This window comes from Pempheris klunzingeri, chromosome 9 (assembly GCF_042242105.1).
Source record: "Pempheris klunzingeri isolate RE-2024b chromosome 9, fPemKlu1.hap1, whole genome shotgun sequence".
Classification (NCBI taxonomy): Eukaryota; Metazoa; Chordata; class Actinopteri; order Acropomatiformes; family Pempheridae; genus Pempheris; species Pempheris klunzingeri.
The window spans coordinates 8,492,764-8,510,036 of NC_092020.1; the positions used below are offsets into that span (position 1 = coordinate 8,492,764).

At 43.5% G+C, this 17,273-nt stretch overlaps 1 protein-coding gene across 1 annotated transcript; it reads left to right on the forward strand.

Annotated features, from left to right (window-relative positions):
* Window positions 1–218: 218 nt before the first annotated feature.
* ccdc142 (coiled-coil domain containing 142) lies at window positions 219–15,960 on the forward strand. The gene is made up of 18 exons (XM_070837334.1): window positions 219–290; window positions 1,832–1,911; window positions 2,566–2,606; window positions 3,385–3,430; window positions 3,722–3,975; window positions 5,363–5,587; window positions 7,533–8,824; window positions 9,079–9,380; window positions 10,013–10,099; window positions 10,887–11,078; window positions 11,538–11,704; window positions 12,109–12,261; window positions 12,558–12,672; window positions 13,170–13,347; window positions 13,531–13,641; window positions 13,916–14,016; window positions 15,040–15,202; window positions 15,713–15,960. The coding sequence occupies exons 2-18, from the start codon at window positions 1,851–1,853 to the stop codon at window positions 15,819–15,821; spliced, it is 3,597 nt and encodes a 1,198-aa protein (XP_070693435.1). The 5' UTR covers window positions 219–290; window positions 1,832–1,850; the 3' UTR covers window positions 15,822–15,960.
* The last annotated feature ends 1,313 nt before the right edge of the window (window positions 15,961–17,273 follow it).

The following is a 17,273-nucleotide window of genomic DNA, read 5'->3' on the forward strand; positions in this document are numbered from 1 at the left end:
TGGATTAACGAGTACATCTGAGAAAGGGCGTAAGTCGGTAACGGGAGACTCGGCTCGGGGCGGCCGTTTCACCTGAGGGAATGTGACGAAGATGAAGAGCAGACACGGCTAATAAAAGAAATAAGTGGACAGCTAACTCGAGTCTGCTGGTAGAGAGGACCATGTTAATACGTGGGCTCGTTGGAGGCGAAGCTACCGACGGGGACGACGAGTCGGCGGTGAAAACAGGTCCCGTGCCGTCCCGTCAGGATGGACTTGCAGGGATGGACGTCTGAGCGCCATTTCTAATGGTGAGTGAGAATATCGATAACGCTGAGTTAGCCCCACACTCGGTGTCTCTTCCTGTCGCCTGGTTTATGTTACAGAAAACTGGAGTCCGTCATGAGCGCCTGGTTCTTCATCACTGGGTGTCACAAGTGAAATCAGTGCTACAGAACAACACGTTATCTGCTAACCTGTCACTGAAGAAGTAGTCACATCCTTTACTTCTATAAAAAAAAAAAAAAATAGCGTTGCAAACATGTGAAAACAGACTGTAACTACATTCAGGCACGACAAAGTACTTGGCATCAAAGGAAAACCTTCAGGTCAAATGTTGGACCTGTGTTATGCACTTCTACCTCAATGTATAAGAAGCATTCAACTGTTGGTGAAGTTACTTTAAAGTGCTTTAATCTGCAACAATGCATCAGACTTTATAAATCCATTATATCCTGTGAAACAGAAATCTGTAAACTGTACCTGTCAATAAATGCAGTCAAATAAAAAGTACACAATTTTCCTCAGAAAGAAATCCACCAAACAAGGATCACTGTTGACTCTCATAACTGTTAAGGAGATACACTACTCACAAAAAGTTAGGGATATTCAACTGTCAGGTGAAATTTATGGAAAATGTAAAAAGTGAATGCTACAGTGATATTATATCATGAAAGTAGGGCATTTAAGTAGAAGCATGCAATGGTAGTTTCCTCATCTTAAACAATTTATTGAAAGAAAAGCTAACAACAGTAGTAGGTATACCACAACAAAACATTTTCAGTGTCTCAATAAATTGGGATGTGGCCAAAGGACGTCCACTCCTCTCCTTTCTGTGACTCTTCCAGTCACTCTGTATCACTGTTACAACCTCCTGATGACACTCTGTGACCCTCTAAGCTCAGTGAACACCTCCGTCTGAGGACTTCCTGTTTGAAGCCTCCAGTGTTGAGGTGCTGCTGATCAACTGTTAGGTGTCGTCTTGGTCTCATGGTGTCAGAATGTGAACAGCATGATGAGGAGGACTGTTTAAATACCAATTCTAACTGAAGCAGGAAATGTATTGGTGGATTCATGGATCAAACCTGTTGTGAATGTTGCTGTTAAGCTTCTTGTTAGAGAACAGCAACTTGTGCAAAAAGTACTGAAACACTGAACAGTTGGACATGTGCATTCAAAAGTTTAGAGAAGGTCACATTAAGTTCACCTGGAAAGGTTAGAATGCATTTTAGGTTCATCCTGAAATTTCACCTGAAAGCCAAATATCCCTAACTTTTTGTGAGTAGTGTATGATGGTATCAGCTGTCATTTGTTTGTCATGGAATTGAAGAAATTGATTAGAAACTCACATGTTTCACGTGGTCTGGCTGATATCTTAATTATGAAAATCCCTTTTGTAAAGCCGTTTCATCAAGACTGAAAATATTCAAAAAATACTTTAGTCAGAATATGCAGAGTTAGAAAATGAGACGACACTGTCGCAGACAACACGTCGCCCTTACAAACATCCTGGATGTCTCCTTTTTTAAGAAGCATGGAACACCTCAAATGTACGTATGCTGTCTGCTCATAGCTTTGCTGCATTGTCCGGGATGGATCATAACAACCCAGAGATACTAAAAGATCCTGGTGGAGAGCCTGGTCTGACTGCAGGTGATGTGTACACACACACACACACACACACACACACACACGATTCAGTTTGATGACCTAGAAACTGATTAGAGGAGCTTGTTGGGTGGGATTTGTATTTCACTTTGGCCCAAAGTCTTAATTGCTTAGATTTGTCTGGTAATTGGGAAAACATTCCAGTTTGCAGTGCACTCTTAAAATCCAGTTATTGTTGTATGTATCAAGACGCAGCAAATATCTTTATTGGGTGCCGTCCGAATGCTCCACAAGACATAAATTACATAGAAATACTCACCTTTACACACTGTATGCCACGCTCACCCATTTCACCTTGTATAACCTATAATATCATATATATAACTACATGTAATCTACAGACTAATTCATGAACTTCCATTTACTAGAATTCAGCGTCATCATCTTCGTTGTAGTAGTAGTAGATAAATATGCTACACTTTCAGAACAAAGATTACTGGACTGCGGATGAACATTTAATGTCCAGGAATTCACATAATAGAAAGCAAAGGCCATACATCATTTTGAGCATCAAGAACACCTCATAGGACAAGTAATGCCAATGCACAAACTGCTAATCCAGAGGTGGTAATGTGCTTTTTTTCTTTAGTTGTACATGCCAACTGATGATTGTGGCTTTTTTGTGTCTCTCTCTTTCAGACTGGGAAAATACTGAGTCATTCTGTCCAGAAAAGGAGCAGGTTAGCTGTTTTACATATTCAAACAAATACAAATGAATATTTTAATCTTTATTACCTCGACCAGTCAATTAGTTGCTCTGTCGGTCTAATATTGGTAATTATTGAAGTATGTGTAATCTAAAGGCATTCCATTTAGTGGGAACTCTGATCTCTGCAGAGCAGATTTGGTTGCAGGGTTGCACAGATCAGCTGGCTAGCAGCAAACAGAAGCCACAGAGACTAGCTGGTGTGGAAAATCTCCTTTTTCTCTATGCGACCAAACGTTTCCTTGTTATTTACAGACTACAGTGCTAGGCTCCATTTCTTCGCAAGTTACAAAATGCTCCACAATTTAAAAAAATAAATAAATAAGGCAACAGACATAAAATACAGCTTTAAAAATAGTAAAACGCTAAATAAAAATACATGAAAAAAACACTAGAAGTAGAAAGAAAACTGAAACCTTCCCTAGCGTTAGGGACAAGGGTGGCTGGAGCAAAAATAACAACTTCTATTCAGTAAAAATAAAGATTTTGTATACATATGGCTTAAACAAGATGTATAATTGAATATCATCTGCATGGTGGTGATATTTTTTTAATACATTTAAGAGCGTTCATAGACGTGCTTCTACAAAACACTCTTGGATCCTACAATTTATTGTTAAATGAAAACAGTGGCAATGATCATATTCATGCATGTTGTGCTTTTTGGAATAAGGAAACAGATAATTCACAAATGTCTCAACTCAACCACTGGTCCATAATACATCTTTGATTGTCCCCCTTTTGTCCTCCAGAGGAGATGCACTTCCTGCGTGGTGACAGAGGACCTGACCACTGATGGTACTGTATGTTCTGCCCTGCAGCGTGCTGCTGGAGCAGCTGTGTTCAAAAACTCTTATCAGCCGGCAGCACCGAGCACATATGTTCTGTCCCAAATCCAACGACGAGCTAGTTCTAATTCTATAGAGTATGTACTACATAGTAACTGTGATAGTAGTGATACCAAACATAACATAGCATAACATATCATGGTATTACCTTGTAAAGAATGTCACCCACATGTCCTGCAGGTTGCTTTTGTTTTAAGATACTGAAGATGCTTTCGATGAGCTCATGTTGTGACGTTTCCAGCTTCCTGGTCGCAGAGGTCCATCTCCCGTTCCTTGCAGCGAGCTGAGACTTTACTCAGAAGCACCTTTAATCCCAGCCTGAAGTGGCTGTTCCACAGCCGCAGTCACGATGAGGAAGAGGAGGAGGGAAATTTTGTTGTCGCTCACAACCTGGTGTCCCGGTCCTCTGCGCGTCTCCTGCGTGTGCAACAGGCTCTTCTCACTGTGGCCCCCCAGTGGCAGCCGGTCGGTGGGTCTCAGATGGGATCTCCCCAGGTGAGCTTGCAGGGCCTGCAGGGAAGCTGAGTTTCAGTCAGTGTAAGGTAAAACAACACTGAAGAACATTGTGCTTTGGTGGCACTGATGGGCAGTCTTCTCAAATGATTCCCTTTTAGCCTCAAGTACTCACTTTACAGGGATTTCTGTTAAAACAGTGTTCTGATAAAACAGATGCAAACGTTCTTTCTGTGACACTTACACTACTCACAAAAAGTTAGGGATATTCGACTTTCAGGTGAAATATATGGAAAATGGAAAATGTGAATGCTACAGCGATATTATATCATGAAAGTAGGGCATTTAAGTAGAAGCATGCAATGGTAGTTTTATTCATCTTAAACAATTTATAGAAAGAAAATCTAACAACAGTGGTAGGTATACCACAACAAAACATTTTCAGTGTCTCAATAAATTGGGATGTGGCCAAAGGACGTCCACTCCTCTCCTTTCTGTGACTCTTCCAGTCTCTCTGTATCACTGTTACAACCTCCTGATGACACTCTGTGACTCTCTAAGCTCAGTGAACACCTCCGTCTGAGGACTTCCTGTTTGAAGCCTCCAGTGTTGAGGTGCTGCTGATCAACTGTTAGGTGTCGTCTTGGTCTCATGATGTCAGAATGTGAACAGCATGATGAGGAGGACTGTTTAAATACCAATTCTAACTGAAGCAGGAAATGTATTGGTGGATTCATGGATCAAACCTGTTGTGAATGTTGCTGTTAAGCTTCTTGTTAGAGAACAGCAACTGGTGCAAAAAGTACTGAAACACTGAACAGTTGGACATGTGCATTCAAAGGTTTAGAGAAGGTCACATTAAGTTCACCTGGAAAGGTTAGAATGCATTTTAGGTTCATCCTGAAATTTCACCTGAAAGCCGAATATCCCTAACTTTTTGTGAGTAGTGTATGTATTTAATGTTGAATATATATATATTATAATATAATATATAAAGTGATAATCAGTGTTTGTTCTTTTTTAGCATTTCTGCCGTATCTCTTAGCATATGCAGTTATAATTAGTACAACGTGACATGAATGGGTGAAAGAGACAAGCACAGACTTTCCTGTGTGACTCCGTGTGTGGGGGCGTGAACGTGTATGTATATGTAGAGGATGTTTTCAGTAGTGGAGTCGTTAGCAGAACACATTTTAGAAGTAATTGTTAGAAACGGGGAGATGAAAAAATATGGGGAAAAGAAGAAAATCTAATGATCCTAAGAATAGTGTAGTTCTATGAGGAAGTAAAAACTGTTAATGGTTAATCTTTAGAAAAAACCAATTAGGAGTAAAAGCAGTGTGAGCTATCAAGACCGCTGGAACATGATTTTTTTAATTGTACATAGTTGTTTCACAGAGTTGACTGAGTCTCTCTCCCTCCCCATCAGGTCTGTGTTAAAGGCCTCCCGGCACAGGGCGGTGTCCTCCTCCTGCCCTCCTCCTCCTTCCTGCAGGGGAACTACAGAACTTTGTGGAGGCTCCTGGAGCAGCGATCCCTGCTGCTCTTCACACACGAGTACACCAGGAGGGCTCGTCTGTCAGCGGCATACATATCCAGAGTGAGCCAGCTGCTGGAGGATCAGCTGAAGAAATCCAACCAGACCCTTGACCAGGTCGGGCTACACCGCAGGAATGTCTCAAACTATTCCCACGTTTCTGTGAGCTACCGTTGTGAGATGAACATTACAGTATACAGTATAATATAATATAGGATATAAAATACAGTATGGGGTGAAAATATTTACTATAACTTAATATAATGTATATAATGAGTCCCGCAGAGAGACAGGGGGCCTCCTGTTCTTCTAGTAGCCCACCAGCAGCTCTTTGGTCTTGCTGATATTGGGCTTTAGGAGATTGTTATCGCACCATGTGATGAAGCTCTTTGTCAGTCTTTTGGTTGCATCCAACACTGGATGGTGTTACAATGGTCGGTGTAAAGAGTGAAGAGGAATGGCACCAGCACAGTTCCTCGAGGGCCAGTATAGGAGCCTTTTATGTTTACTGTTGGCATGGTACAGTATTTTCCTTTCCATACGTGTTGCATTATTATTATTTTGGACACCGGGCGGTGGTAATTAGATGCACTTGGCTGTATATGTAGGGGCAAGGGTTACAGGAGGGGGAGGGCACAGGTGGACAGGACACACAGTTCTCACCTGGCTGACTGACAGGAACAAAGAATCACTGAAACAACAGAATTGGAAACCTGGTATGTTTATCATTGTTCAATCTATTCAATAAACCACAAACTAGCCCTAACCCTCAGGTGTGAGAGGGTCCTGTGTGTGAGGAAGGTGATGGCATCCTAAGATTTCTGATGATTTGATAGATGGTCAGTGACCAATTTCATGCTAAGACCAGTCAGTCCTTTGCAAAGTTTTTTGATTAATGGCAACATATTTTTGGACCAATCTTGCCCCGTTATGTGAGTTATGTATTTGTGTATCTCAGTCCCACGAGGTGTGTGACAAATGGATACCAAATTTGATGTTGATACAATCAAAATCCAAAAAGCAGATGTCATATTATTGTTTTCTAGACTATGCAAGTGAACTAAAAACATCATAGTGGTCCAAGAGGCGTTTTTTGTAGGGCGGAATGGGATATGTATTTCCAATTTTAAGTCAGTTGGGCTCATGGTATGGCTGCTGCTATTTTGGCGCCAAACGCATAGTGTGCGGTGCACAAGCGGGGGGAGAGGCCAACCAGATGAGAAGCTATGTCAAATGACATAGTGTAAAGCGAAATGTCCGAATTTTGGTGGAAAATCGGTTAAAAAATCATCCATCCATTGTCTGTACTGCTGATCCAACCAATCCCAGCTGACTTTGAACAAGAGGCGGGGTTCACCCTGGACTGTTTGCCAGTCAATCACAGGGCCAACACATAGAAACAGACAGCCATTCACATCTACGGGCAATATAGAGTAACCTCACCTGCATGTCTTTAGACTGCTCCATACTCCACCCCCTCTCTCTGTCCCCCATTCCCTGTCTGCCTCATCACTGTCACTGTCTAATAAAGCTATAAAATGACCAAAAAAGCATAATCTTTAAAAAAAAAAAAAAGTGGATTTCATGGCAGCGCTAGAGGAAAAGTCAGTAGAATACATACTTTAGGACCATGGAGGTCTGGAGAACACTTCAATTTGCCATCCATCCAGTGGTTGTTGAGCTATTTCAGCCTTGTTGTGACAGACAGACAGACACTGCCAATCGCAGGGCCATGCTCAAAGAATGGCAAAACATTTTATCAACCATAAACAGCAGCATTATATTCTTTTTAACCTTCTAATCAAATAGTTCTTGATAGTTCGTAAACCATAATTTTGACAGTTTTAGGCTGCTTTTTATTTTACACAAGTTGTTGCATGAATGCTTTTGTTTAGACGGCATTTAGCATCTGACACTTGGTTTTAGAAAGAGACATGCTTGTATTTCTCAAAGTAACATTCATAAGAATCATTTTGGTATTAGCACTGAAACTCCGGTACTGTATCTGCACTTAAAGGATACCTCTGGTGCTTATTCACAAGCCTTCTCCTCTCTCCTCCAGACCCCGTCCAGCTGGTCTTCATTCAGGGTTGATCTTAGCTCACTGAGCCAGGAGCTCCGGGTCCATCTCAACCACTGGTCTTGTCTGTTCTCCAAAGTCCAGTCTGACCACTATCTGAGACCTGCACTGTTCCAGCAGACCAGGCTATTGGTGGAAATCAAACACACTCTGGACTCACTTGGTCTGCAGGCCATGGTTTTGATGGAACAGTACGTGTATGTCATCCTGTCTGCTATAGCCCAGACTGAGTTAGACTCTATTCCAAGAGAAGTCCTGGAGGATATTTTAGCTGGAACAGAACTGTATAACCAGGCTGTTGGGGAGCAGAGAGTGCAGCACAGCACCACTCAGCTGAGGACTGCAGTGTTACAACAAGCACATTTTCCCACACTGGATTTTAGTCTTCCTAACTGCAAAGGGCATCACCCTGATGCCTTCTCAGTCAAAGAACTGATAAGGATTTTAGCAGTGCATCATGCAGACATGGCGGCCAAGCAGCTGCAGCATTGGGCGTCTGAGCAGAGCCATCACGTCTGTCAGGTTCACAGCAACCATGAGGCCAGTGCATGTTCTACACTGAGACCTGAGTGGACCTGGGAGCAGCTGCAGCACACCTACCTTATTTCCTCTCCTCCCTTCCCTATCAATCATTGCGCCTCTCTGCCGTCATCTTCTCATCACACCTGCCATAAGTCTTCTCCTGTTTACACCCCTGACCTTCATCTGGACTGTCCTATCTTGGAAACCCACCATCCTGTATTAGCCAAACCCATCGTTGTCCAAAACAGAACAAAAGGTTTAACTAAAGACCAAAGCAGCCAGTGCCAAACATACATGTCCCAGAGTGGTTTAGCCCGGACCAGTGTGGAAGCTTTGGACTCAGTCCAACCAAAACTAATCCAAAATGGTAAACTGGTGCAGACCATTTTATGTCCTTCAACCCCCTTCCACAGTTTCTCTGCCCTGCCAGGGGTTTGCCAACAGAGCCAGTCCTCAGTAGAGCTGCTTTTTCAGCTTCTAGTTTCCTCCAATGACCTCCTGGCTCCGCTGGTATCACATACGCCTACTCCAGAGGCACCAACCGAACAACCGCCCTCAGATACAATAACAGACGTGGCATCCCCAAATGGAAAGACCGGCCAGATGATTTTAAGTGATCCAATCATTTGTACAGCTCATTCAGTGGATCTGAATAGACTGAGCACAAGACTTACCAAGGACCAAAATGTGGAAGAAGCTCAACGAGAATTGGCTGGATTGGACATAACATCCAGGCCAGACGTCACTGCCAGGTAATGTTGAGACTAACTAGCCACTGTCTGCCATGGTGATAGTTGAGCTACTGTTGTTAGACATCCAAGGCTCCAGTGTGCTTTCAACAAATTGCTTGTTGGATGGATCTGAAGTCGGATGTCTGTCACAAACTACTGTTCAGATTTACTGCACATCTGCCTGAACGCCCAGCTTGTGTTTTGTCGCTCTTTAGGTGACGACACTGACAGTTGCAGGTACCCAGTCCTTGTGTGACACTGTTTTTGTCATTCAGCTCAGGTTTTCGGAGGGATGGAGATCCAGAGAAGGAGGACGGCGTGGGAGCAGAGGGGACAACAGCTAAGCCAGACTTTCTTCGGTGGCCTCATTCGGTACAGTGGCTGGACCTCGGTCAGTCGCTGGTGTTCACTGATCTCTTCGAACAGTACCACACCTTGCTGTGGACTCTCTGCGGCAAAGCCCTGTGGCTGCAGCTGCAGACGCCACAGGCAGGACACAGCGTAGAGAGCATCAACCTCCTAGACAACCGCAAGAGGTTCCAAATCCTGCACAGGATCAGTCAAGCTTCAAAGATGGGTAAGACGATAATGTCCAGTCAGGTTACTAGTGTGTGTCTCAGAACGCTTTGCATCTTTCCTGTATTTGAAGTACGTTTGCTGTACATATTTTCTTTGGTTGTCTGCAGCACATTTTTTCATTTCTAATCTGTTCTATTCTATTTTTGTACAGGGTTTTGAACTGACATTGTTTCTGTGTCTGAAGCTGCAGCATATTTCTCCTAATAGAAAAGTGTCGGGCCACTGTAGAGCATTTGCCCTTGCCCTTCCATCCTCTCAGTGTTCTATTATATTTTTACGTTACGTTACATTTCTATATTTTAGCTGCCGTGCTAGCTCGTGTCTCAGGTTCTAAGCAGATTCTGCTCCACTTACGTGACAGGTGGGTTATCTGTGAGAGCACTGTAGGAGAGAGTCTGAGCTCTAAGAATGTCGCTAACAGCGACTACTTCAGCGTTGCTGCTATGTAAATGACAATAATGAACTTGAAGGTGAAAAAGAATGTCGGTAACCGTTTTGCATGTTGTTACCAATTATTACGGCTTTGTATCTGTTTCAGATCTTTAAGCTTAAAATACGTTGTCTCTCATTAAGAGGAGAAATCAAGCTGACATGATACGACATCTCCGGGTCTTGTGCCGTTTGTTGTAGATCTGGTTCCAGTGGAGTGCAGAACTATGCTGGAGGACCTCAGTATGTATCTGTTAGCCCTTACAGCACATGCTCAGTGGGACTATGGTGAGTACACACACGCACACACTCTTGGCAGAGCTATTGTTGAAATGATTGCAGAAATAATCTTAGTGGTTGATTTAAACGGCACCGGGCAGAACTACCAATCAGTTGGACTGGATTTACTTATTTAAATGTTTGCCTATTTTCAGTCTTTGTTGTGTAGCAATTTTGTATGTTGATGTCATGTTGGATAAGTAGTACATACTCAGCACTGAAATATTATATGGTGACGTAGTCAGGAAATAGAGTGAGTGTGCACTCTTCGGGCTGTCAGAACTGCTCAGTAACACAGTTGACTTGGTTACTCATAATTCACCTCAGGACAGCACCCTTAGAAAAGGGATCACGATAGCCAATTCATGAAGTGGCAGATCAGTGCCACCTCTTGGTCTGAGCCTCTCTCTCTCTCTCTCTCTCTCTCTCTCTCTCTAGTCCTAGCTGTGGAGAGCACAGCAACGGCCTAGCAAGTTTTGTTAGAAGCCATCCTTCAGCATGTTCAGGTCAGGCAGGAGTAGATGAAGAAGAAGAAGAAGAAGAAGAAGTAGCAGCAAGTGGAGTCAGAGGGAAAGGTTGTCAGAAGTGTCAGCTGCAGAAAAACAACAAGTGAAGATTAGAGTGGTCTGTGGAGACCTTAGTGGTCCTCTGTGAGTCCTGCAGGGCCGCTAGGTTAGGGGGAGTTCTTACCCAGGCTATTATATTTCTATTCACTCAATCACACTATTAACTTTAGTCTTTCTGTTGCATTACTTTGTCGTGCTGTCTCTCTCTCTCTCTGTCTGTCTTTTTCCAGAGCTGTGCAGGAGCTTAGGTTCGGCTCTGAAAGATAAGTGTCTCGCGGATTTAAAACAACACAGCAGCTCTATGATGTCGTCTGAGCAAGATGGAGGTGCCATGATGTCAGTGACCATGGGGCACTTCTTACTGCTGTTCCCTCCTCTCCTATCGTCTCTGTGCTGCCGTCACTCCACCAGCAGAGCCGCAGGTTTACAAAAAAAAAATTAAAAATCCTTCGGTCATTCATCAGCAGCATCCCTTTGTGCACAATATCACCCCATTCATCAATGTGTGGAACAGTACTTAGTTTTTGTAGTTCTTTCTACCTGTTAACCTTAACTGACCACAATTTCACCACCAGCTGTCAGTCAATTTTTGGTCTTTTCTATTGCCTCTCACGGCATTTTGTAATTGTTTTAAATGTTCAGTGGGTAACTTTATAAAAACAGCATGAGACGGGTCATCTGTGGGGGGGGAAAAGATTCCTTTGGCTCCTTCTAATGCTCCTAATGACATGAACAAAAACAAACAAATTCTCCTCTGTAATCTCAGATTTCAAAGATCTTAATGAGCTCCTTAATGAGATACTCCTGCTCTGATTGGTTAAGTGAAGCCTCTCTCTCTCTCTCTCTCTCTCTCTCTCTCTCTCTCTCTCTCTCTCTCTCAGGTTCTTTTAAGCTTTCCCCCTCAAAGCTCACTCTCCAGAGACAGACAGTTAGCTTGGCATTAGCCACAGTGCAACTGTCTACAGTGTGGGTCAAGTCCAAGGCATACCAGTTCCTCTCCTCATGGAGCCTCAACAAGTTCCTGCTTATTACACAAGGAGACCTCAAAGTAGGTTACTCATTTACATCAACCGCTTTTTACCTGAGTCAGTGTAGGATTAAAGAATTACATTACAAAACGCCTGTTTGTGCTGATGCAGGGATGAAAAGATGTGCACCGCATTGAACTTGGACACGTTTATCTCTCACACGTACACACGGATAAGGCTTGTGTGAATTGATATTTTGGTATTATCAGTAAGACCAAAACCTACAATGAATTGATTCTAATAACAAGTGCTGCGTGTGTATCAAGGCCTGACAGACTACAGACAAATAAAGTGCTAACGGCTGTCACTGGAGTCATATTTCTGGCCACCAGCGCATTGCTTTTCAGCTCAGTTTTTGTCTTTGAGCCCTCAAATCAAATAAGTATCCGTGTGTTTATGGTGTGTTCTTTCTTTGCGTCTGCAGGTGCTCAAAGAGTCATTGGAGAGGATGGTGCATCACACCAAGCCTCTGATGATGACCTCCGACAGTGACCATCATTCTACTCTTCAGAGCTACAACCAGCTTCTCCTGAGACAGCAACTTGAAACGCTCGACGGGGGTGTATCCAAGCTGCAGGTGAGCAAGCGCGTTAGAAAAGCTTCTTCTACACTTTCTTCTACAATGTTTTTCTTGCAGAGCAGTGAAAGCCATGCTTAGTGTTGCTGATCAGAGGCACAGATGATGGACCCACCCTGAATGGAAAGCAGCAAATTTGATTTAAAAAAAAAAAAAAAGATAGGAGCAAGAAAATAGGAGCATGTAAGAGGAAGAACAGTCCCTGTCAGCCTCCTGCAATTGTAATTTAGAGCAGGAGAGAAGAACATTGATGTAAAAAGATCCAATATCAAACGCTCTGTGTCACTGTCCATCAGATGCTCTCTTCTCTGGTGCTGAGGAACTTCTCCAGTGACTGCAAGAGGATGTCCGGGGAGATCTTTGCACAGAGTATGCCTTCTGCCGTGCACTGGAGACCCGGTCTTGGCACAGGTACTGACATCTGACTGTTATTGATGGATAGCAGCGTATGACATAAACTGTGTGCTCAACTTGTGTTTAAATACGGAGAGACTACAGAGGGGCTGTTATGAACACCAGTCCATGTTAGATGGTTTATACTGTGGAGAAGATTCATTTTCAAATATCAGCGATACATAAAAGGATGGAGAATGAATGAATTAATGGAATCCATTATTTGGGTCATTTAAGATAATATTACTTTTAGAAAAAGCAGATAGAATTCAGATGGCAGTGCAGGTTAGGTCACCAGGTATTTCTTCTGTCTTCAGGTGAGAGTAAGAGTTAAATGCAGCTTAAAGTTGAATTAGATCAGGGCTAGAGAGTGATGTCACCTGACATGGGATAGCCTGATGCCCTCCGCAGCGCCAAAACAACATGAACACTGGGCTTCAAGAAAAAATGCTAACCCAACTATTGCCACACTTTAATGTGTACTAAGAATTGTGTATCTCCGCGTTGGTGCACAGGTTTTCCCAGCAGTCCCAGTGAGTACGCCTCTCTGGCAGCTCAGACGGTGATTGGTCAGGTTTTAGAGGGCGTGGCACCGTTATCTGATGACGCCCGCGTCGAAACACTGAGCATAACAATGACAGCTTTCATGGAGGCGTGGATGGAGCACATCCTGAAACAGAAGATCAAGTTCAGGTATGGTTTTGGTCATCGCATCATACACTGATGTCTACCGCGGCGTTATCCTCCGCTGTCCTACAGAATGAGCTGTCCCCGCAGCCTAGTGGTTGAGGCACGTACCACAACACTGCAGCATCCGTGGTCTGACCCCCCAGCCAGGGGGCCTCAGAGCTGTGATGTTTTGTCGTTCCTCCACAGTGTGCAGGGAGCTCTCCAGCTGAAGCAGGACTTTGATTCTATCAGAGAGCTGATCCAGTCAGACACATACGGCCTGCCAGCTGAACTCCACCAACGCCTGCTCAGCCTCCGGTATGTTACATCCTGCCCCTCAGCGTAATGTAGTTTGTTCAAATGAAGTTATCAAAGCAATCCAGCAATCCTGAAGTACAAAGATATTTTTTTTTAAAAAAGAAGAAATGACCTGTTATTACTGGTGACCTGCTGAAACATACTGGTATTATTCAGCATTCAAAAGTCAAGTCTAAAGGGCATGTTCCTAATATGTAAAAGCCGAGGTGGAGAGAAGCTACACCTGTGCTGATGATTTTCTTTCAGCTTTGGTAATCCTTCCCTCTGTCTGCAGGGTTTTTCAGCAGGTGGACTCAGCGGTGATGTGCCTGCTCCAGCAGCCGCAGGCCAAACCACAGCTGCAGTCCAGAGCCTGGGAGCCGTTCTCACGCTGCTGTGAGTGTCAGGTCAAAGAATGACATGTTTGTTCACCATCTGAATAACACTATCTGGCCCACTGTTAAATGACTCGTCACCCGATGAAAACCCTCTTTTGTACCTTCGTCGTGGGTAATTAGGACTGTTAATTCTACAACAAAGTAGTTCTGTGAAAACCATTGACAGTATGTGGATTAGCAGTGTGTGTGGATGCTGAAACTCCTCTAGTCACAACAGATTATCCTAAGTAATGAAATGAAGCTATGTTGCAGTAGACATTTCCAGGTTTCGTCACACACTCTCCGCCGGACTGACTGCAGGTCATGCCAGGTGCTGTTTTGAAGCCACTCCAGTGTACTTTTCCCCATGTCTGGGTTGGTTTCCTCAGTGGAATAAAGACTTCTCCCAAGTCTCTGTCAGACTGCGACAGGATTTCTGTGTGACTTTAACTTCATGAGGCTCACAGCAGCATGACACCCCCCCCTCCCCAAAGTCAGCTCATGGCCCCATGTTCTGCTCCTGTCAGAGCAGCTTGGATCTCTCAAGCATGAACTTAAAATCGCTAGACTTTAAATCAGCAGCTAATGATGCCTTTCATTTGTTACCGAGTTAATCTTGCGTACCTCAGCAAAACTTTTTCACTGTTTGTTTCGGTCACTTTGCCTCTGAGGTCTGTGAAACAGGGAAATGTATGCCATCATTTTCCTTCTGGTAATATTCATTATTTAGTGAGTGCTACGTAGCGGGTACATTTTGTACATCGTTAACACAACCTGTCCACTCGTGCGTTATATGGTCTTTCTGTTTTTTTGTAGAGGTGGATCATTTCCTTTGAATTAAGTGTATGGAATTAAACAACGTGGGCAGTGTGCTTCAAGGTGGACCACAACATTATTCTACTCATGGACAAAAAAACGTTGAGACAACCTCCCCCTTAAATCTACAGTGTTGCCTTTATTTGAACAGGAAAAACGTGCCGATGATAGAACGTCACTGGATGCAGTCCAGTGGCAGACGGTAAACATCTGTGTGACTCTTCAGGTCCGGCCAGCGGCAGACACAGCATTGACGCAGTGGTGGGGAGCAGCATAACCAACCTGAGGTGTATGGAGGGTGAGGACTTGACTCAGTCTGATCCCTCGGTGACCACTGAGCTCCCTTCAGTGAATCCATCCACCACCGGGCAGCCCTACCTCGCTCCGAGGTACTTGTGCGACTTCTTTTTCTTCTTCTTCTTCTCAGTGATTCCTCAGTGGTGTGGTTTGGAACAGGTATCACACTTCATGCCCGTCCTCAGAGCACCTCAGAACGTCCTGTGTTATTAGTGGGCCAGAAGTAAAGGGTTTCATATCAAGTGTGATGATTTAAAAAAAAAAAAGACAAAGATTGTCACAGCCAGCAAACACACCAGTATGTACATCACAGTCTCTTTAATTATACCAAAGCTCACCGCTCACTTCTGTAGTCACAGTATGACCGATGTCAAGGCCCTCCCCTTATCCTTCTACTGTAATATCCTGCAGATCTGAACAAGGGGCTCCTCTGGTAGTACATATAAGAGTGCTACAGCAGGGTGAGGGTACAAAAGGAGGCTCCTGTAGGAACTGTGAGGATGCCAAGTTAGCAATAATGGTACATTGCCACTAATACATGCATCAGTGTTGCGGGTGAATTCACTGATAAGAACTGTGCCGCCTTGGTTTTGTGCTCCCAGTGCAGCTCTGGGTGCTGCTCAGCAGGAATGGTTGGACCTGAGGATCCACAGCAGCGCTCGTCGTTGGAGGCTACCAGGACTGCAGTGCCTGTCTAAGTCTGAGCCCTGAGCACACACGGACCCTGCAGAGATCTCACACACGAGCACGCTCTTGTCTTCGCTGTCAAGGACACAGCTGTAAAGGACGTGTTTTACTCTCCTTGTATAGATATTGTATATTTTTGCAAATAAAAATGCGATACCTCTGAAGATAACTCACGACCTGTTTATTCAGTAATCTCATATTTGTATTGTCAGCAAACGTGTTTTTATATTCCTGAAAAGTTTTTATTAGAATATTTTATCATCACATTCTATTTTATTCATTGTCTACTTTAAATGCACAGCTGGCCGAGCTCCCAAAAGTGTAACGAGGCTACATTTTGACCTGCTCCTGGGGCAAAAGGAGGAAGATGGAAAAATAAAATAGGTTGTATACGCACACCAAAATAATACTTTACCTACAATCAGTTATAAAACACTCCATATTCTAAAAGTGATTGTTGGGCATTTACTTAGCAGCATAGCAGCATAAGAGATGTGTTGGTTTATGTGAGATATTTGAGCAGGTATTCTAGAAAATGAGGTTTTGGGAAGTCTGTTCTTATGGTTTACAAAATAGGGTTGTAAAAAGAAATCTATCAAATATATCTAATACCTTTGTCGAGCCAAATTAGTAATAACGCTGTTTATAGATGATCTGTGATTTCATTCAGTAATTCAGTAAATGATAAAATGGTATCAAGTTTTGTAACATAATGCAAAGTGAATGTGTTTGCCTCAATGAGGCTCACTGATTATGAGGCTGCTTATGCTCCTGTGTGTTATTTTGCTGCCAGCTGCTGGAAAAGTGACAGGCCCACGTGCACACACACACACACACACACACAATGCAGACTGCATCCAAGCCTCTCCTTGGAGTAAGTAAGACAAACATTCATGCCTGTTAACAGCTCATATTTTGTCATTTGTCTGGTTCTGGATTCTTTGACGACAAACTTCACATTTGTAAGTAACCCAGCTGTTGAGGATGTGTTTCTACAGACCTACATAGATGCAAGAAACTGCATCTAATGAAGTAACTCGCTACCTGAGATTTGTTTTTCCAGATTTCCAGACTTTTTCTCTCTTACTCTGGAAGTTATTTTCGGGAACTTCTGTCTGAGTCAATCGAATTAGAAAGTAAACCACTGATGTTTCTTCTACACACCACAGACCACTTTGTGTAACTGACATCATCCTCCCATCACAGATTGAACAGATTGAACAGATTCCCCAGGACGTCGACAGGCTACGTGGAAACACATTCAGGGTCTCCAGGGCTCTTCTCTGTCACCAAGTCTGGCAGTAACTATCTCTGCTATTATAACCCTGGTACACAAACACACTACTCATACTAAGTATGGCGTCAAATTGAGTGTGGAGGGTGTTTCGGTTGCATAGTATGTGGATTTTGTGCAGGCAGGAAATCCCCTGATGCTTGTTAGATTTCCATACATTTTTAAGTGTGAGCCGTGAGCTC

Coding starts and splice junctions, on each gene's coding strand:
- ccdc142 (XM_070837334.1), top strand. CDS start 1,851: ATGGATCATAACAACCCAGAGATACTAAAAGATCCTGGTGGAGAGCCT. Junction 10,100..10,886: donor ACATGCTCAGTGGGACTATG/GTGAGTACACAC, acceptor GTCTTTTTCCAG/AGCTGTGCAGGAGCTTAGGT. Junction 11,705..12,108: donor TTACACAAGGAGACCTCAAA/GTAGGTTACTCA, acceptor TTGCGTCTGCAG/GTGCTCAAAGAGTCATTGGA.